This window comes from Pelophylax lessonae (assembly GCF_965119305.1).
Source record: "Pelophylax lessonae genome assembly, chromosome: 7".
NCBI classification, from domain to species: domain Eukaryota; kingdom Metazoa; phylum Chordata; class Amphibia; order Anura; family Ranidae; genus Pelophylax; species Pelophylax lessonae.
The window spans coordinates 194,344,091-194,366,283 of NC_138774.1; the positions used below are offsets into that span (position 1 = coordinate 194,344,091).

At 42.8% G+C, this 22,193-nt stretch overlaps 1 protein-coding gene across 1 annotated transcript in view; it reads left to right on the forward strand.

The window, feature by feature from the left end:
* LOC309560114 (transforming protein RhoA-like) overlaps window positions 1-6,053 on the forward strand; it is a 31,994-nt gene extending 25,941 nt beyond the window's left edge. Inside the window, exons 4-5 of the mRNA XM_082263657.1 lie at window positions 3,330-3,460; window positions 4,855-6,053. Coding sequence (XP_082119783.1) covers window positions 3,330-3,460; window positions 4,855-5,028 — 305 coding nt within the window. The 3' untranslated portion in view covers window positions 5,029-6,053. The remainder of the gene's footprint in view (window positions 1-3,329; window positions 3,461-4,854) is intronic.
* The last annotated feature ends 16,140 nt before the right edge of the window (window positions 6,054-22,193 follow it).

Consider the following 22,193-nt stretch of genomic DNA (forward strand, 5'->3'; position numbering starts at 1 on the left):
AGAGGGGCCTAAACATCCAAGGAGCATCATCATGCATCCTAGCCACTTGCCTAGGCCTATTTTTGACATTTGGTGTTTACAAGCTAAAATCAGTTGTTTTTGCTAGAAAACTACTTAGAACCCCAAAACATTATATATTTTTTTTTAGCAGAGACCCTAGAGAATAAAATGGAGATTATTGCAATATTTTTTATCACACCGTATTTGCGCAGCGGTCTTCCAAACGCAATTTTTTGGGAAAAAAATCACTTTTTTTAATTAAAAAATAAGAAACCAGTAAAGTTATCCCAATTGTTTTCCATAATGTGAAAGATAATGTTACGCCGAGTAAATAGATACCCAACATGTCATGCTTCAAAATTGCGCACGCTCACAGAATGGTGACAAATTTTGGTACTTAAAAATCCCCATAGGCGACATTTTAAAAATTTCTACAGGTTGCTATCTAATGCCCCGTACACACGTGCAGATTATCTGAAGACTTTTGTCTGCAGACTTAACCAAAACCATATAATATGAGGTCAAACCTAAACACTTTCAATTTGTATGCAATCCGGCAGGCCCTTGCACTACATAGAAAAGGTAAGTCTGCAGACAAAAGTCTTCAGATAATCTGCACGTGTGTATGGGGCATTAGAGTTACAGAGGAGGTCTAGGGCTCAAATTATTGCTCTTGCTCTAACGATCGCGACGATACCTCACATGTGTAGTTTGAACACTGTTTACATATGTGGGCGGGGTTTCCGTATGCGTTCGCTTCTGCGCGCGAGCTCGCGGGGACACGGTGCTTTAATTTTTGTTTTTTTTTTTTTTTACTATTTATTTTATTTATTATTTTTTATTTTTACACTGTTTTTTTAAAAAAAAAAAAATTGATCATTTTTATTTCTATTGCAAGAAATGTAAACATTACTTGTAATAGAAAAAGGCACGACAGGACCTCTTTTTTGTGAGATCTGGGGTCAAAAAGTCCTCAGATCTCACAAGTACACTAAAAGATAGAAAAAATAAAAAAAAAAAATTAAAAAAAAATTAAATAAAATGAAAAAAAAAAAAGGGACCTTTAAACTGGTTGCTAGGCAACGACGTTTGCCGTAGCTCCGGTCCTCCAAGACCATAGAGTCGAGTGAGGGCAAGCTTGCCCTCACTCGACATCCTGTCTGTGAGGATCTGGGACCGGATCGTTTTCCCCGCTGCCGGCGGGTCCGGTAAGCGGGGAAAAGGACCAGAATGCAGCGGGAGGGGGGGGGGGCACCTTTTCCGCCACCCCGGAAGGGTGATCCCGCGGCGAATCTGCCGCTGGGACCACCCTTATCGGAAAGCCAACCGTCCACCGTTTAAAAAAATACCAGGGTTATGGCAGCTATCTGCTGCCATAACACCGGTATTTAGGTTTAAACGGACGACGTATGTTAACCTTTTTGGACTTAGACATGGTGGCTGTATGAAGGGTGACAGGTACTCGGGTACTTTGCTGGGCAGGTGACAGGTACTCTGGTACTGATGAGCAAGTGGCAGGTACTCGAGTACTCCGATAGGCAGGTGACAGGTACTCGGGTACTCTTATGGGCAGGTGACAGGCAGGTGATAGGTACTGATGAGTAGTACTGATACTGATAGGTGATACTGATACTGTACTGATGGGTACGGATGATCAGTACTGATACTAATAGGTGATAGGTACTGATGGGTACTGATGAGTACTGATGAGTAGTGATGGGTAATGATGAGCAGGTGGCAAGTACTCGGGTACTTCAGGTGTCGGGTACTCTGATGAGCAGGTGGAAGGTACTCGGGTACTCTGTTGGGTAGGTGACAGGTACTCGGGTACTCCGATGACGGGTACTCAAAGTACCAGAGTACCTGTCATCAGAGTACCCGAGTACCTGTCATCAGAGTACCCGAGTACCTGTCATCAGAGTACCCGAGTACCTGTCATCAGAGTACCCGAGTACTTGTCATCAGAGTACCCGAGTACCTGTCACCAGCCCATCAGAGTACCTGTCACCAGAGTACCCGAGTACCTGTCATCAGAGTACCCGAGTACCCATCATCAGAGTACCCGAGTACCCATCATCAGAGTACCCGAGTACCCGTCATCAGAGTACCCGAGTACCTGTCACCAGCCCATCAGAGTACCTGTCATCAGAGTACCCGAGTACCTGTCATCAGAGTACCCGAGTACCCATCATCAGAGTACCCGAGTACCTGTCACCAGCCCATCAGAGTACCTGTCATCAGCCCATCAGAGTACCCGAGTACCTGTCATCTGAGTACCTGATGGGCTGGTGACAGGTACTCGGGTACTTTGATGGGCTAGTGACAGGTGCTCTTTATTGGGGGGGGGGGCAATCAGTGTGGTTGGGGTGCACTATGATTGGTAACTAGCTGTTACCACAATCTCCTCCTCACACAGGATCAGTGTGTGAGGAGGAGAACACGGTGACAGCTAGTTACCGTGTTCTCTGATGACATTTGTGACCGGCTGTGATTGGACACAGCCGGTCACGTGGTAAAGAGCCAATTTCATTGGCTCTTTACCTAGATCGGGGATGGGCTCTGTCCGAGGGACGAGCCTCGTCCCCGATCGCCGCGCTGCGCGCCCCCTCTGATGACATTTGTGACCGGCTGTGATTGGACACAGCCGGTCACGTGGTAAAGAGCCAATTTCATTGGCTCTTTACCTAGATCGGGGATGGGCTCTGTCCGAGGGACGAGCCTCGTCCTCGATCGCCGCGCTGCGCGCCCCCGGGGGCGCGCATTAAGGAAGGAACGAGCGGCTCGCGCTGGAGCCGCTCATGTGATCGGCTGTGATTGACACAGCCGATCACGTGGTAAACAGCCAATTTCATTGGCTATTTACCTTGATCGGGGTTGGGCTCAGTCCGAGGGACGAGCCTCACCCCCGATCGCCGCGCTGCGCGCCCCCGGGGGCGCGCAGTAGCGGGGAGATCCGGGCGCCGTCATATGACGTCGGCCCGGATCGAGAAAGGATTTGTGCCGACGTCATTTTACATGACGCGGTACGGAAGGGGTTAAACAGCAGCACATTTTGGCTGTGAATGGGTGCAGGAACAGGTGCAATTTCCGCACAATCAACCACCAGCAATAGTGTAAACCAGGCCCACTATAAGAAACCAAATATTTGGGCTGGACTTGGAGATAAAGTGTGACTCTGTTGCTGCTGTTGGCAACACAGGCAGTTCTTATTTCAAACACTCCAGTGAAGCCCTACAGTTGCTTTCCAAGTTACTCCTTGTAGTTTTGTAGAATTGTTACAGCTTCTGCTTAAAAACACACTGTAATGTTTCTCTTTGTGTCTTGTGCAGAGAATATCCCAGAGAAGTGGACTCCGGAAGTGAAGCATTTTTGCCCCAATGTGCCTATAATTCTGGTGGGAAACAAGAAGGACTTGAGGAACGATGAACACACTCGTCGTGAGCTGGCTAAAATGAAACAGGTGTGTGAAAAACAAATGATCATAATGCCGTACTTTTTAAGAAACGGGTTAAGAGAAGGAAGAGTGATGGTATTGTGTATAACAGGAGACGTAGGCTGGTAAGGCCCCATGCACACAGGGAGTTTTTGCAGCTGCTTTTAGGAGCGTCAGAGGTTTTTCTTTTGCAGCTTAAAAACGTCCCTCCATGTTATTCTATGGCCTCATGCACACAGGCTTTTAGGAGCTCCAAGTGGCATAGGCGTTTTGTAAGCTGCAAAAAAAAACCCCAGGGCCAGTGCGTTTAGGAGCAGCAGCGTTAAGCTGAAAAAACGCCCGACGCTGCTAAACGTGGCTTAACGCTGTATATCGGCTTTTAGCAGCGTCAGGCATTTTTTTTAAATGTGATTGACACCGCTTTTTCCTGGCGTCGGAAATAGCATTGCAGCTCATTTTTTTCTGACGCCCTGTGTGCATGGGGCCTAAGGGAAGGGGGAAAAGGATCGGGACCGAGGAGGCAGAGGGAGGGATATGGACTGGAAACCATGAGGTGCAGAGAGGGAATGCTTTTTACCTGGAAAACGAAAAGATGTAATGGACAAGTAATGTTTCGAGATACATTATGAGCCAGGTCACACCACATGCAGTCCAGTGCGTTTTTGTTTTTTTCTCCATCAAAACCGCGTGGACAGTCAGTTACATGAATTTCAATGGCAAAGTTCAAATCATTGCAATGTGTTCCAGTAGAGTCCACAAAAGTAGAACATGCTGTATTTTTACTGCAGGGAATTGTGCTGGAACGCAGCAAAATGCCACAAGAAGGGATGCAGTAAAAAAAATAATCTTTGGGCAAAAATGCACTGGAACACATTGAAAACACATAAAAAACGCAGCAGAACGCAACCAAAACACGCATGCAGAAACCCATCTGGACTGTGTTTCTGTGGTGTGGAGTGGCGCTTAAAGCTAGTTTGGCTGTACTTCTGATTACAGGAGCACAGTTCATTCTGCACTCCTGTCACCCATTCTCAGCAGACAGCGGGCTGAAGCCTGTTGTCGGCTGACGTCTTGGATTCACCCACATGCCTGGACCGGCACCCGGTTTAGGCTCTCAGCGAGCCGCTGAGAGGCTGAGCCGCCGCTCCCACCCCCTCCACAGCCCAGCACTCCAGTGAGCGCTGGGGGGGCGGGGCAGAGCAGACAGCGGTGACTGACAGTTCTCAGCCTCAGAGCTGGTCCGATGCTGCATCTGCTCAGGTAAGTATGATTCTAAAATAAAATACATTCCCATACTTCTTTAAGGCACAGATAATATCCCTGTCACCTGTGTTGTGCATGCAAGGTTCTAGAATACCTATTAAGGGAATAAAATCAGATGGTTGACAGTTGTTTTATCTTTGATTTTTGTTTCTGTGCAGGAACCAGTGAAGCCAGAAGAAGGCCGGGACATGGCCAATAGGATTGGAGCCTTTGGCTACCTGGAATGCTCTGCCAAAACAAAGGACGGTGTGCGGGAAGTGTTTGAGATGGCGACAAGAGCTGCTCTACAGGCCAAACGAGGGCGTAAGAAAAACACGTGCAATTTGCTTTAAGATGCAACCAAGTCTCAAAAAAGGAAACAACCTCCCCCCACCACCCCTTTTCCTCATGCACTCCACCTGCTTCCCCTCTCCGCCAATGCAACTCCCACCTGCAAAGTGGGCCGACGAGGGGTCCATTGCAAAAGCTGCGTGCCCCTCCTTCAATGTCAGCCACACTGCCTTATTCTGAGGAAGCCTCCACGATGGGGAAGGGGAAGCCAGTGCCACCTTCTGCAGGTCCTCTCCACGTTGGACACAGGTGAGGAGATCTGCTCCACCACCCATCCTACAGAACATTTTTCGAGCAAGGGTTGCTCTCCTGTGCCATGTGTTCTAGGACTCTGAAAGGAGTTGGGTAGGCAGGTGCCATTTTTTTTTTTTTCTGCAGGATTTTTTTTGGGGGGTTGAAGGGCAGCGCCCAGTGCTGTTTGGCCTCTCCAGAAGCTTGTGCTTGTTCTGGGGTGCATAGCAGCAGAATTTTTTCAGGGGGGAAACTTTATTCTGCTTCACAAAAACTGATCTTCCCTTTCTATATAAATATATATGTTTCAGATGTTTGTACATTGCTTTGCCGGGCCCAATCTCTCTAGCTGTCGTCGGCGTGCGGGCTCTCCAGCTGGTAATGGCCATGCTGGGACTCCTATTCCTTTGCATCATGAGCACCAAAAGTTTGCAATCTCTGTTTGAAGCAGATGGTTGTTCAGCTTTGCAGGCTCTTCTGTATGGCCTGCATTGTCAGGATGGGGTTTCAGAAACAGGAAAAGGAAGTGGTTATCACAGCCAGGCGTTGGCGATCAGTGCTTTTTGTTCTGATTGTTTCTGTACCATTAATGCTCCATCCTCTTTCCTCCTGCCTCCTCGAAGTTTGAGCCTGGCCACCGCTATATCTGTGTGTTTTAAAGATGTCTAATTTTATTCCTCTTTTTAATGTTGATATTATTTTTTTTTCTTTTTTTCAAAGATAAAATTTACTGAATACACCGTTTTTCTCAGCAAGCAGAATTTCACAATAAAATGTTGTAGTCATGTTTAGTAAATTGCCTCTTTCCTTTTACTGATACTGAAATATTTCTCTGCTGTAATAACTAACTTCTGTGTCCGTTATCATTTCCTGCTTACCATGCTGCCCTGTTATAGATTCTAAAGATATTTTCAAAGAGGTGAAGGCCTACATTGAATATATGAAGTTGCTCAACATTTCAAAAGGTCAATGTGCTTCAATGTAAATATTCTTTGGAGGTACAGTGCCTTGCGAAAGTATTCGGCCCCCTTGAACTTTTCAACCTTTTGCCACATTTCAGTTTCAAACATAAAGATATAAAACTGTAATTTTTTGTGAAGAATCAACAATAAGTGGGACACAATCGTGAAGTGGAACAAAATTTATTGGATATTTCAAACTTTTTTAACAAAAAACTAAAAATTGGGCGTGCAAAATTATTCAGCCCCCTTTAGTTAATACTTTGTAGCGCCACCTTTTGCTGCGATTACAGCTGTAAGTCGCTTGGGGTATGTCTCTATCAGTTTTGCACATAGAGAGACTGAAATTTTTGCCCATTCCTCCTTGCAGCTCGAGCTCAGTGAGGTTGGATGGAGAGCATTTGTGAACAGCAGTTTTCAGTTCTTTTCACAGATTCTCGATTGGATTCAGGTCTGGACTTTGACTTGGCCATTCTAACACCAGGATATGTTTATTTGTGAACCATTCCATTGTAGATTTTGCTTTATGTTTTGGATCATTGTCTTGTTGGAAGACAAATCTCCATCCCAGTCTCAGGTCTTTTGCAGACTCCATCTGGTTTTCTTCCAGAATGGTCCTGTATTTGGCTCCATCCATCTTCCCATCAATTTTAACCATCTTCCCTGTCCCTGCTGAGGAAAAGCAGGCCCAAACCATGATGCTGCCACCACCATGTTTGACAGTGGGGATGGTGTGTTCAGGGTCATGAGCTGTGTTGCTTTTACGCCAAACATAACGTTTTGCATTGTTGCCGAAATGTTTGATTTTGGTTTCATCTGACCAGAGCACCTTCTTCCACATGTTTGGTGTGTCTCCCAGGTGGCTTGTGGCAAACTTTAAACAACACTCTTTATGGATATCTTTAAGAAATGGTTTTCTTCTTGCCACTCTTCCATAAAGGCCAGATTTGTGCAGTATACGACTGATTGATGTCCTATGGACAGAGTCTCCCACCTCAGCTGTAGATCTCTGCAGTTCATCCAGAGTGATCATGGGCCTCTTGGCTGCATCTCTGATCAGTCTTCTCCTTGTATGAGCTGAAAGTTTAGAGGGAAGGCCAGATCTTCATGGATTTGCAGTGGTCTGATACTCCTTCCATTTCAATATTATCGCTTGCACAGTGCTCCTTGGGATGTTTAAAGCTTGGGAAATCCTTTTTGTATCCAAATCCGGCTTTAAACTTCTCCACAACAGTATCTCAGACCTGCCTGGTGTGTTCCTTGTTCTTCATGATGCTCTCTGCGCTTTAAACGGACCTCTGAGACTATCACAGTGCAGGTGCATTTATACGGAGACTTGATTACACACAGGTGGATTCTTTTTATCATCATTAGTCATTTAGGTCAACATTGGATCATTCCGAGATCCTCACTGAACTTCTGGAGAGAGTTTGCTGCACTGAAAGTAAAGGGGCTGAATAATTTTGCACGCCCAATTTTTCAGTTTTTTATTTAACAAAATTTGAAATATCCAATAAATTTCGTTCCACTTCATGATTGTGTCCCACTTGTTGATTCTTCACAAAAAATTACAGTTTTATATCTTTATGTTTGAAGCCTGAAATGTGGCAAAAGGTCGCAAAGTTCAAGGGGGCCGAATACTTTCGCAAGGCACTGTATGAGCTGTAATATCCTGAAAGTGACAGATGTGTGTCAACATGTTTGTTACAAATCATTACCAAATAGATATACTTTGTGAAAGCTAGGCAACCTGAGGCTGTGTCAGTGGGTATCGTAAAGCCTCTGCAAGATTTTCCTTCTTGAGCAGCAGATCGTCTTGATTCAGGGAGTCTGATGGAACCTAATGTGGTAGTGGATGGGGCAAAAGGGGTAAAGGCCCTTTCACATTGCTCTGTTGAACAAACTCCGTCAAAAGACATGGGTTTTTAGTGTGTTTTTTCTGGTTGCCTCCAAGCATGCACCTGTGAAACATGGACATGTGACCCAAAAAGCTCACAAAATGTAACCATGGTGTGTTTTTGTTGCATTTTACATTCCTTTCAATATGGAGGTGAGTATTTGGTGCACTTTTTAAACATGCAACATGTAGGACTTTTAGAAACTCACCACACCTGCAGTACATTGATGTGATGAGTTCCATAGGATTTAAAGGGATACATTTTTTCATGCATTTTTGTTCCACTTTTTAAACACCAAAAGAGCATCAAAAACTGATCAGTGTGAAAGAGCCCTTACTCCACTTTCATGGAAAAAAATATAGTAAAAAAAAAATGAATGTAGCCTGTTCAATGGCTACTCAATCCATATTGTAATTAATTGATATTAAATTGATCTTTACTTTTTAGAAAATTACTGTGACTGCAGTTTAAAAAGTCAGTGCAGTGTGGCTCCTGGAGGCGTTCCAAACACAGTTGTTTGGAATGCCTCCAAAAATGTAATTTCCTGCTTGTGTGAAGATCTTTACAAAAAGATACAAGTCAGGCTTTAGGCATCCTCCGCAATAAAAATTTCGTTTTTGGTGAGCTTATTTTGTAAGGGTTAATCAAATGTAAAGGGATACTGACACTGCAGCATTTGTCATCAGAGCAGTCCAAGTACACCAGCTGGTTAAAATCAATTGGCCACTCACATTCAGAGCCTGTATCCAAAAACATAGTGGTACAAATGTCTTTTTCTTCAGAGCAACAAAAGGTAAGAATCTGTAACAAAGTGTGTTAAAATCCTTGCAGTGTACATTGATCACCCAGAGGGGAATGTATTTTTCTCAACAAAAGTGAGTTCTTATTTTGTTTAACCTATTCTGAAATGATCACTGTGCTCCTTTTTAAAGTGGGCCAAAATCAGATTTGAAGTTTAACTGCTTAGTGACCGCCCACCGTAGATATACTGAGGCAGGGCGGCCGTTGTGTGCCAGATCATGTACCTAGTACGTGAGCTGACACTTCTGGTTTTGGGGAGCGCGCCACTGGCAACCTGCTGATCGTTGGAGAGAAAGGCAGAACGGCGCTCTACCTATGTAAACAAGGCAGACCGCCGTTCTGCGAGAGGGGAATGTGCTGATCCTGTGTTCGTGCTAAGCAGGAACACTAATCTTTACATTCGCCCAGTCAAAGCACCTCCCTCACAGTTAGTAATCACTCCCAGGAAACACATTTAACCCTTTGATTGCCCCCTGATGTTATCCCCTTCCCTGCCAGTGTCATTAGTACATTAACAGTGCATATTTTTTTTTAGCACTGAACACTGTATTAGTGTCACTGGTCCCCAAAAAGTGTCAGGTGTCCTATTTGCCTGCCGCAATGTCGCAGTCCGCTATAAGTCACTGATCGCCGCCATTGCTAGTAAAAATAAAAATATACCATAATTTGTAGGCGCTATAACTTTTGCGCAAACTAATCAATATATTGGGATTTTTTTTACCAAAAATATGTAGCAGAATACATATTGGCCTAAATTGATGAAGAAATTTACATTTTCCTTTTTTTTTGGGGGGGGGGGTGTTTTATAGTAGAATGTAAAAAAAAAAAAATATATATATATATATATATATATATATATATATATATATATATATATATATATATTATACAGTGCCTTGCGAAAGTATTCGACCCCCTTGACCTCTGCAACCTTTTGCCACATTTCAGGCTTCAAACATAAAGATATAAAACAAATTTTTTGTGAAGAATCAACAAGTGGGACACAATCATGAAGTGGAACGAAATTTATTGGATATTTCAAACTTTTTTAACAAATAAAAAACTGAAAAATTGGACTTGCAAAATTATTCAGCCCCCTTAAGTTAATACTTTGTAGCGCCACCTTTTGCTGCGATTACAGCTGTAAGTCACTTGGGGTATGTCTCTATCAGTTTTGCACATCAAGAGACTGAACTTTTTGCCCATTCCTCCTTGCAAAACCGCTCGAGCTCAGTGCAGTGTTAATTTCGTCGACTAAAACCGACTAAAACGTTTTCGTCAACTAACACAATTCAGATGACTAAAACTAAAATGGCATTTTAGTCTTAAGACTAAAATACGACTAAAATTAAAATGGCATTTTAGTCAAAAGACTATAACTAAAACTAAATCAAAATTTGCTGCCAAAAATGAACACTGGTGCATGCTCAAAGCATAAATGATAACATATTAGATTTTTCACTCCAGGAGCAGCAGTAGTATATAATGAGTTTGGAAATTGTAGATAAATGCTTAAATAATGCATTACAAATTACAATTGAACTACACCCATTTGATTATAGATGACTAAAATGAGTTTTAGTCGACTAAAATGTAGGGCGTTTTAGTCGACTAAAATATACTGGAGTTTTAGTCGACTAAATACGACTAAAACTAAAACACTTGCAGAAGACTAAAATAGGACTAAAACTAAAATGCCATTTTAGTCCTAAGACTAAAACTAAATTAAAATTTGCTGCCAAAATTAACACTGGCTCAGTGAGGTTGGATGGAGAGCATTTGTGAACAGCAGTTTTCAGTTCTTTCCACAGATTCTCGATTGGATTCAGGTCTGGACTTTGACTTGGCCATTCTAACACCTGGATATGTTTATTTGTGAACCATTCCATTGTAGATTTTGCTTTATGTTTTGGATCATTGTCTTGTTGGAAGACAAATCTCCATCCCAGGTCTTTTGCAGACTCCATCAGGTTTTCTTCCAGAATGGTCCTGTATTTGGCTCCATCCATCTTCCCATCAATTTTAACCATCTTCCCTGTCCCTGCTGAAGAAAAGCAGGCCCAAACCATGATGCTGCCACCACCTTGACAATGGGGATGGTGTGTTCAGGGTCATGAGCTGTGTTGCTTTTACGCCGAAAACATAACGTTTTGCATTGTTGCCAAAAGGTTTGATTTTGGTTTCATCTGACCAGAGCACCTTCTTCCACATGTTTGTGTGTGTTTCCCATGTGGCTTGTGGCAAACTTTTAAACAACACTTTCTATGGATATCTTTAAGAAATGGCTTTCTTCTGGCCACTCTTCCATAAAGGCCAGATTTGTGCAGTATACGACTGATTGTTGTCCTATGGACAGAGTCTCCCACCTCAGCTGTAGATCTCTGCAGTTCATCCAGAGTGATCATGGGCCTCTTGGCTGCATCTCTGATCAGTCCTCTCCTTGTATGAGCTGAAAGTTTAGAGGGACGGCCAGGTCTTCGTAGATTTGCAGTGGTCTGATACTCCTTCCATTTCAATATTATCACTTGCACAGTGCTCCTTGGGATGTTTAAAGCTTGGGAATCTTTTTGTATCCAAATCCGGCTTTAAACTTCTCTACAACAGTATCTCGGACCTGCCTGGTGTGTTCCTTGTTCTTCATGATGCTCTCTGCGCTTTAAACGAACCTCTGAGACTATCACAGTGCAGGTGCATTTATACGGAGACTTGATTACACACAGGTGGATTCTATTTATCATCATTAGTCATTTAGGTCAACATTGGATCATTCAGAGATCATCACTGAACTTCTGGAGAGAGTTTGCTGCACTGAAAGTAAAGGGGCTGAATAATTTTGCACGCCCAATTTTTCAGTTTTTTATTTGTTAACAATGTTTGAAATATCCAATAAATTTTGTTCCACTTCATGATTGTGTCCCACTTGTTGTTGATTCTTTACAAAAAATTACAGTTTTATATCTTTGTTTGAAGCCTGAAATGTGGCGAAAGGTCGCAAAGTTCAAGGGGGCCGAATACTTTCGCAAGGCACTGTGTGTGTGTGTGTATGTGTAATATAAATAAATATATATATATATATATATATATATATATACTATACACAGTCAGGTCCATAAAAATTTGGGACATCGACACAATTCTAATCTTTTTGGCTCTATACACCACCACAATGGATTTGAAATAAAACAAGATACAGCTGCAAGAAAAAGTAAGTGAACCCTTTGGAATGATATGGATTTCTGCACAAATTGGTCATAAAATGTGATCTGATCAACATCATTTAAGTCACAATAATAGACAATCACAGTCTGCTTAAACTAATAACACACAAAGAATGAAATGTTGCCATGTTTTTTTTTTGAACACACCATGTAAACATTCACAGTGCAGGTGGAAAAAGTATGTGAACCCTTGGATTTAATAACTGGTTGAAGCTCCTTTGGCAGCAATAACTTCAACGAAACCTTTCCTGTAGTTGCAGATCAGACGTTCTCTTTACAGAACTGTTTCAGTTCAGCAATATTCTTAGGATAATATATAATATAAATAATATATATATATGTGCACTTTAGATGAGCGCGGCTCTGTACACCTCAGTAGGTGTATTTATACCAATATTCTTGGGATGTCTGGTGTGATCGTTTTCTTGAGGTCATGCCACAGCATTTCAATCGGGTTGAGGTCAGGACTCTGACTGGGCCACGTCAGAAGGTGTATTTTCTTCTGTTTAAGCCATTATGTTGTTGATTTACTTCTATGCTTTGGGTCAATGTCCTGTTGCAACACCCATCTTCTGTTGAGCTTCAGCTGGTAGACAGATGGCCTTAAGTTCTCCTGCAAAATGTCTTGATAAACTTGGGAATTAATTTTTCCTTTGATGATAGCAATTCATCCAGGCCCTGACGCAGCAAAGCAGCCCCAAACCATGATGCCCCCACCATCATACTTCACAGTTGGGATGAGGTTTTGATGTTGGTGTGATGTGCCTCTTTTTCACCACACATAGTGTTGTGTGTTTCTTTAAACAACTCAACTTTGGTTTCATCTGTCCACAGAATGTTTTGCCAGTACTGCTGTGGAACATCCAGGTGCTCTTGTGCAAACTGTAAACATGCAGCAATGTTTTGTTTGGACAGCAGTGGCTTCCTCTGTGATATCCTCCCATGAAATCCACTCTTGTTTAGTGTTTTTACGTATTGTAGATTCGCTAACAGGGATGTTAGCATTTGCCAGTGATGTTTGTAAGCCTTTAGCTGACACTCTAGGATTCTTCTTCACCTCATTGAGCAGTCTGCGCTGTGCTCTTGCAGTCATCTTTACAGGACGGCCACTCCTAGGGGAGTAGCAGCAGTGCGGAACTTTCTCCATTCATAGACAATTTGATTTCCGTGGACTGATGAACAGCAAGGCTTTTGGAGATACTTTTATAACCCTTTCCAGCTTTATGCAAGTCAACAATTCTTAATCGTAGGTCTTCTGCGAGCTCTTTTGTGCAAGGCATCATTCACATCAGGCAATGCTTCTTGTGAAAAGCAAACCCAGAACTGGTGTGTGTTTTTTATAGGTCAGGGCAGCTGTAACCAACACCTCCAATCTCATCTCATTGATTGGACTCCAGTTGGCTGACATCTCACTCCAATTAGCTCTTGGAGATGTCATTAGTCTAGGGCAGGGGTACTCAAATGTAAACTTGAAAGGTCCACTTACCAATTTTCCATTCAGTCCGAGGTCCGGAAAAGTGACCGTCAAATTCCAAATGCAGAACGCCAACAACAAAAAAAAAAGGCATTCCCCAAAACTTTTGAACTATACACAAAAAAATGACCTAACAAATACACAACCAATATGTGAAATATGACACTGTTTGATCCATAGATGGGAGAGACTGCAAACAGAATTTTGTGTCTTTTAGCTATTCTTCCCGTCAGCCTGATTTTATAATTTCAGCCATTGTGCCGGCAATGATGGAAAACAAATATATATGTGCATGTAAAATAAATCTATAATTTTAACTATACAGAACTACAGAAATGTTTTTAAAATGATGAATGTATTTCACCTGCATATCCACTGAAAATATACATCATAAAATAGTTTGTACTACTGTAAACCATAAAAATGAAGTGTCTCTGCATTTTTAAAGAATTATTTTCATTATATTATATGAAAATAATTCTTTAAATATACAGTGAGACTCATTTTTATGGTTTACAGTAGTACAAACTATTTTTTGCTGTATATTTTTAGTGGATATGCAGGTGAAATACATTAATCTTTTTAAAAACATTTCTGTAGTTCTGTATAGTTAAAATTATAGATTTATTTTACATGCAAGCATTCCTGCACTTACTTGTCTTCCCAGTTGCTGTAGAGAAGAGGCACCTCCTTCCTCCTTAGGTGGCATGATCGGTGGTCAGTCGGGGAGGCAGGGATGGTCGGGATGTGAGTTTGGAGTGACCCTCTTCGATGTGGTAGGTCCTGGTCTGTCTGCTTGGCAAGGAGCTGAGCGCTCAGATGTTCATGCACCTCGCCGCCTAGCAAGTGTCTCTTCACCGCCTGCCGCCGAAGCCCGGGCTTCCCTCAGCTCAGTGTCCACAGACTACAACTCCCGGAATGCAGCGGGGGCTGCTTAGGCGCGAGGAGGAATAAGTTCCTCCTCTGCTCTGAATGCTGGGTGGCTGGCGTGTGACGTCACTGTTTGCTAGAGGCCGGGCGGCCGGTGATCTAGCAACCAGTGATAAAAGGAATAGGCAGCAGCTTCAGCACAGACAGACCGCCGCAGTCCAGAGCTAAGCGCGTCTGGGTCCGGACGCGGCCCGGAGTCAGCCTATTGAGGACCCAGGGTCTAGGGGTTCACATACTTTTTCCACCTGCACTGTGAATGTTTATAATGGTGTGTTCAATAAAAACATGGCAACATTTCATTCTTTGGGTGTTATTAGTTTAAGCAGACTGTGATTGTCTATTGTTGTGACTTAGATGATGATCAGATCACATTATATGACCAATTTGTGCAGAAATCCATATCATTCCAAAGGGTTCACATACTTTTTCTTGCAGCTGTATGCTTTAACTGCAGACTTTCAGCTTTATTTGAGGGTATTTACATCCAAATAAGGTGGAAGGTGTAGGAATTAAAAAGTTTGTATATGTGCCCCCCACTTTTTAAGGGACCAAAAGTAATGGGACAGATTAACCATCCTAAATCAAACTTTCACTTTTTAATACTTGGTTGCAAATCCTTTGCAGTCAATTACAGCCTGAAGTCTGAAACGCATAGACATCAACAGAGGCTGGGTTTCATCCCTGGTGATGCTCTGCCAGGCCTCTACTGCAACTGTCTTCAGTTCCTGCTTGTTCTTGGAGCATTTTCCCTTCAGTTTTTTCTTCAGCAAGTGAAATGCATGCTCAATCGGATTCAGGTCAGGTGATTGACTTGGCAATTGCATAACATTCCACTTCTTTCCCTTAAAAAACTCTTTGGTTGCTTTCGCAGTATGCTTCGGGTCATTGTCTATCTTCACTGTGAAGCGCCGCCCAATGAGTTCTGAAGCATTTGGCTGAATATGAGCAGATATTATTGCCCGAAACACTTCAGAATTCATCTTGCTGCTTTTGTCAGCAGTCACATCATCAATAAATACAAGAGAACCAGTTCCATTGGCAGCCATACATGCCCACAACATGACACTACCACCACCATGCTTCACTGATGAGGTGGTATGCTTTGGATCATGAGCAGTTCCTTTCCTTCCCCATACTCTTCTCTTCCCATCACTCTGGTATAAGTTGATCTTGGTCTCGTCTGTCCATAGGATGTTGTTCCAGAACTGTGAAGGCTTTTTTAGATGTTGTTTGGCAAACTCTAATCTGACTTTCCTGTTTTTGAGGCTCACCAATGGTTTACATCTTGTGGTGAACCCTCTGTATTCACTCTGGTGAAGTCTTCTCTTGATTGTTGACTTTGACACACATACACCTACCTCCTGGAGAGTGTTCTTGATCTGGCCAACTGTTGTGAAGCGTGTTTTCTTCACCAGGGAAAGAATTCTTCGGTCATCCACCACAGTTGTTTTCCGTGGTCTTTCGGGTCTTTTGGTGTTGCTGAGGTCACCGGTACGTTCTTTCTTTTTAAGGATGTTCCAAACAGTTGATTTGGCTACACCTAATGTTTTTGCTATCTCTCTGATGGGTTTGTTTTGTTTTTTCAGCCTAATGATGGCTTGCTTCACTGATAGTGACAGCTCTTTGGATCTCATATTGAGAGTTGACAGCAACAGATTCCAAATGCAAATAGCACACTTGAAATGAACAGCTAAGCAGCCAATTGTCCCATTACTTTTGGTCCCTTAAAAAGTGGGAGGCACATATACAAACTGTTGTTATTCCTACACCTTACACCTGATTTGGATGTAAATACCCTCAAATTAAAACTGAAAGTCTGCAGTTAAAGCACATCTTGTTTGTTTCATTTCAAATCCATTGTGGTGGTGTATAGAGCCAAAAAGATTAGAATTGTGTCGATGTCCCAATATTTATGGACCTGACTATGTGTATGTATATGTGTGTGTGTGTGTGTGTGTGTGTGTATGTATATATATATATATATATATATATATATATATATAAATATATATATATTTTTTTTTTTAATTGTCGGACTTTTGTTGTATAAAGCGCAAAAAATAAAAAACGCAGAGGTGATCAAATAACACCAAAATAAATTATTTGTGGGAAAAAAAAAGGACATACATTTTATTTGTGTACAGCGTTGCATGTCTGCAATTGTCAGTTAAAGTAACGCCGTGCTGTATCGCAAAAAATGGTTTGGTCATGAAGGGGAGTAAACCTTCCGGAGCTGAAGTGGTTGAGCACTGACACCCCAAGGTGCCTACTCTTATGTTTTTGATTAGACACATGGGGACAGTCAGTCTGTGCCAGGTGGTTTCAACACACGTCACTTACTGTTCCGGTGCTGCCTGTAATGTACCTGTGGTGCTAGACCCTGATCATTTGGAGGTGTGCCCTCTGCTTTGGTCTATGCTTTAGCTCAGTCAGGCGTGGCTGCCACCCTCTGCTCTATCATGGAAGGCAGCCATGCAGGATTTTGTAAGCCAAATAGCACACTTCATTGCTACCGTTGACTATAGGTGCACTTCCACACCTTTCCCTGCAGATTATTTGTCTGATCTGCCTTAGCGAACTTTGAGCCCACAGCTACCAAGATGCTGTCTGATGCGAAGTGTCTTAAATTCTTAATGGATTTACCTACGCTGTAGGAGTTGCAGTCTTTTTCAATCACTCCGATATCAGAAGAGATAATTTCATCCAATATGAATGTAGTATGCACCACTTTAGAACTTGAGGATTAGCCTGCAACCTCTGCAAGTGCTGTCCCCAGTCTAGGCTTCTTTATGTCTCCCAAAACAATCAAAACCTTTCTGGCGCACTCATTGTTCTCAGTCTTCCTTTATAGAACCCTGACAAGTTGTTTTACCCTCCCAAGCATCTGTCATACCCCTTTGAGGAGGACTTTGTTTAAAAAAAAAAAAAAGTGTCCTTCCTCTTCTGTGGATATGGCAGTATCCCGTCATAACAGAGCATTGACCATCTTACTGAAGAATGCACCTGTCTTTAAGAACCCTATCAAGTGGTGGGAGGCCCCATCTAGAACTCTGTTTTCTTTGACGGGACCTGCATTGCAATCTGACTTGGTCGTGCCATTAGTCTGTCAGACCATAGCTGATTGGGCGAAGACCATTTGAGAGGACCTGATCATTATCCTATCCTATGATCATAGAACATCTGGAGCTCAAACCCTCAGATAAATCCTTAACATAAGATGGCCTCTACTTTCTAAAGTGGGGGGCACATCTGTTAGCTTGCAGGTGGTTTCCAAGGGCAACAAGCTAGAAATTTAATTTCAGCCTCCTTACGATTTGTTGCTTTCATCCTGCTTAGCAGATTTCTGTGCGATCCTAGAGGGTTTTCTGGAGCAGGGCGTCATTGCCTCTGTGCTTGTGTTAGAATGGCACCAGGGGTTCTCCTCCAACCTGTTCAGTTTTCAAACCAAAAGGGGGCATTTGCCCAGTCTTGAATCTCAAGCTTTAACATGTATTTGCACTTTTGCATCCAAATCAAGAGAACACTCACAATGTTTGTTACATTCACGGAACCTACTTAATATTTAAAAAATTCAACTTACCTTTTTTTAGATGACCACAAGTTTAGGGCAAATTATTTCTATTTACCATCACGCTAATGTACTGTCAGTTGTAGATAAAGTAATTATTAGCAGGGGTTCCCTGAGATGAAGTTATTTCAAGGGTTCTTCTATGTTAAAAAGGTTGAAAGAGGCTGGTTTAGAGGCTAGGCTCCTTGCTTTGTGTGTTAATGAATACAGATGTAGATCAAAAATCCTTGCAGTCAGCTATGACACCTGGGAAACCCTTAAAAGGTAAGATATAGGTTTTTAAACTTTTTTTGGCATGCTGCATGAATAATATAACATATATTGATTTTTTTTTTCTCAAATTTGACTGCAAAAGTAAGTATATTTTAAATGTCTACATTTTGGGCCCAAGATTTCCACGTGGAATCTATTAGGTCTGTCATAGCCTCCTTTCTTTTTGGTGACTTTGTGGAGACTCTAGACATCAAGGATGTGTACCTGCATTTTCATTCTTCTAGCACATCAGCTATTCATTTATTTAGCTCTGGGTCCCCCCGCATTTTCATTCAGCCTATCTTCTGCACCTCGGGCGTTCACCATTGTGTGATACCTAGATGACCTCCTGCTGAGAGAATAGCCCCCTACAACACAACATCCTGTCATCGTTGGTCCAGTCCTTGGACAGACTATTTCTTCTGGCACCGAAGATCAGATTGTCCCTCGATTTGTGACTCAGGATTCCATATCTGAAGTTGGGGAAGTCCTTTCTTCCCCATTCTAGAAAAGTCCTAGGGATGCAAGCCAGCCTGTCGGGCTGGTGAGGAGTCCTGGACACCTTGGTGCAAGAGACTTAAAACAGCAGCGGAATCTCCCTTCTAATCAACATTCTGAAACTTTCAGAGAACTAGTTGTCCATGCTGGATGCCCCAGCTTAAGAGTGTTTTGATTAGGGTTCAGTCGAACAACCCCACAGCAGTGGCGTTCTTCAACCTTCAGGGAGGAACCGGAAGTCTCACCATAGCAGGAGGGGTAGAAGGAGTCCTATACTGAGCAGAACCCTGCATTTCTGCTTTGTCCACCATTTACACTCCAGGTATGGGCAGTTGGCTGGCAGGATTTGGGGAAATGGTACATAGACCCAGAGGTGTTTCATAACCTGTGTCACAAGTAGGGGACACTGTAGGTGGCTCTCCTGGTTTCCAGGTTTAACAAACTAGATAGGTTTGTCTCAAGCTACAGAGATCCTCTTGCAGAAGCAGTGGATGTTTTCTTGGATGCATTGGATCAGCACAGCCTGATTCACTCCTTTCCTCCTCTGAAGCGCCTTCCTCATTCAGTTATTTTTTTAACTTTTTGCAAATCAGCCTTGATCAGCAGGTGGCTGTGAACACCATTAAGGGTCCGGATTCTGCACTTTTTTTTTTTCCAGGGACTGTTGGCTTCCCATTGTTTGATTTAAGCCCACGTTAACATTGGTCTGATTTGACATGTCAAATCAGAGCCAACTGCGGCAATCGCACTGTCCGAATCAGTGCGGTGCCGCACCGATTCCAAAAAACAGTTTATGTACTATTGGCGAAGTCAGACTGAAAAGCCGGCTTGAAATTGTGCGAGTTCAGCTGAACCTGGGCTTAAAGCAGAGTTCCGGCCACGAAAACATTTTTTCAATAAAAATACACCTGGGACAGTCAGGGCAAGTACATTCCACAATGGATAGCCTCTGTAATGTCCCGAGTCGCACTTACCTGCAAGAAGAAATACTTACCTTTAAAATTTCTTCTCCAGCGTTGCCATCTCGGATGTGGGCAGCTGAAGCCAGCGCGATCCTCTTCTGCGTCCTCTTCTGTATCCTCTTCTCCCAGAATGCACCAGCCCCGCTTGTCACTTCCGGTGCGGCGCCGCATTCCTCCACAGCTTCTGGGCATGCCCAGAAGCTGTTTAGCTGGAAATGCGGCGCCACACCGGAAGTGACGAGCGGGGCCGGTGCCGGCGCATTGATTCCTGGGAGCGATGACGTTTAGCTCCCAGGAATCATTGCAAACCGGAAGTGACGGCGCGGGCTGCGGCAGCCGAGGGAGGAAGTGGAAGAAAGGTGAGTATTTTTCTACAAAAACAAGGTAAGTAAAAAAAAAAAATCGTAATTATCCATTTCTTTTTCAGGTGACAAATAGGGAATGGATGGCCACAAAATCGATTATGTCGATTTTGTGGCCGGAACTCCGCTTTAAACCCTTTTTTTTTTTTTTTTTTTACTCCTGGGTGTCTCCCATTATGGTTTCTCCATTCGCTCCCCCATGACTCTACAGGATCTACATTTGGTTCTCTTGGCTTTTCAAAAGCTGTTTTGTGAACTGACCTCCCAAGGTTGTGTTTTTTTTTTTTTTTTGCCATTACCTCTCTAGTGAGCGTTTGAGCTGGCAGCCCCAACCTTTCTGGTCTTACACAAGGTGGTTTTGAGCTTCAGTACTTTCTTCCTACCTAAGTTAGTTGCGGCCTTTTACCTTAACCAGGGCAATATTCCTCCATAACAACAAGCAAACACATGGGCGCACCGGCCTAGTGCATTATCATTTGGATTATTTATTTAAAAATAAAGATTATAAATACTCACAAACAAGTTCTTGTTAAAAGCATATCACGTAAGAAACGCAGTCCTCAGTACAGGGATCCGAGGGTGGATTGTCCCTTGAATTCTTGAAGGCTAACGTGTTTCGAGGCTTAGCCTCTTCCTCAGAGCCTCCTTTTTCATCTTTATTTTTAAATAAACCATCCAAATAATAATGCACTAGGCCGGTGCGCCCCTGTGTTTGTTGTTACAGTGTTTCCAGACTTCCCTGGTCGTGTAAGGGGCAGCAAGGCTGTAGCATTCTTCCTGGGTTGCCGTGTCCACAGCTCCAGAAAATAGTTGAAAGACCCTAATAAGGTGGACTTAAGTCTACACCACTCTGAGCGCAGGCAACGGCTGCTTTGCACCAAAAAACTTTTTGTACTGTTACAATATTCCTCCATCTCTGTCCAGCCCCCAGTTCATCACAAAAAGACCTTCATCCATTTCCTAGGTATAGCTCATACTATATCCTACTTCACAACCACTCCTGCCTTAGTAAGACTGACTTTCATTCTTTATGGTCCCTGTAAAGGGGAACCTTTTTTCCTCAATCTTGGTGACTCAGACAGACCCTCTTGTATCCAAGTTCATGGTCTCACGCATCAGGCTCCACCCTTTTCTGTCAAACAGCATTTCACTAGAACTGTGAGTGCTTCCTGGGTATTTTCAGAACCAGTCAACTATTTAACCGGGTCACAATTATGGTTTTGAATCTGGAGCTTCAATCTGTATGAATAAGGTTTAGGGGTTGCTGGCTTTTATAATGAATGTAATAATTGTACGCTCTTTTAAGGGAAACCTTAAAGAAAATGCTAGTTGCTTCGAAAATGAGCATGCAGCCAGTGATGTTAGAATATCTTACATTGTAATCAGATTTTCTCTGTGCTAACTCTTGTTCTGTATTCAGGCTCTGTCTTCTTGAAATGTGTTTTCTGCTGTCAAAGGCATTGAGCAATTTGGTGGTGGAAATCACAATAATAAAAGAAAGCAATATTTCAAGCAGCCTACTGTTTTGAAGGCATAGCAACCATTCTAGGCTAATGGAGGATCGCAGCTCTTTCCACTGCAGCCAGCAATTACCATCATAGCCTTCAGTTACTTCTGACACCTTGACTACAATTGCGGTTCTGGATGGAGTGCACCTGAAAAGTGTCTGTGACTGTTAGCAAAATTGTGTGTTCCCTTGCTCTGACATTTGAGTCTCTGGCTATTGAATTTTGGACGACTTGTCCAGCCCTGGCTATTGGTCCGTTTTTAAGTTGCCTGAAATACACAACGAGATAACAGAATTGGAAGTGAGAATGTTCTCTCCTTTATCTTTGCTTCTACAAATTTCCAAAACCTCCTACATATGGTTTTGTGTTTTATTGTTCCCTTTATGAAAACCAGGCTGTAGATTAGATGTGTTGATTTTTTTTTTTTTTAAAGGAAACCTGTCCCGAGAGCGAAATAGAGAACTACATTTCTGACCCCATTCAGAATGGCTGTCATGCTGATTCTC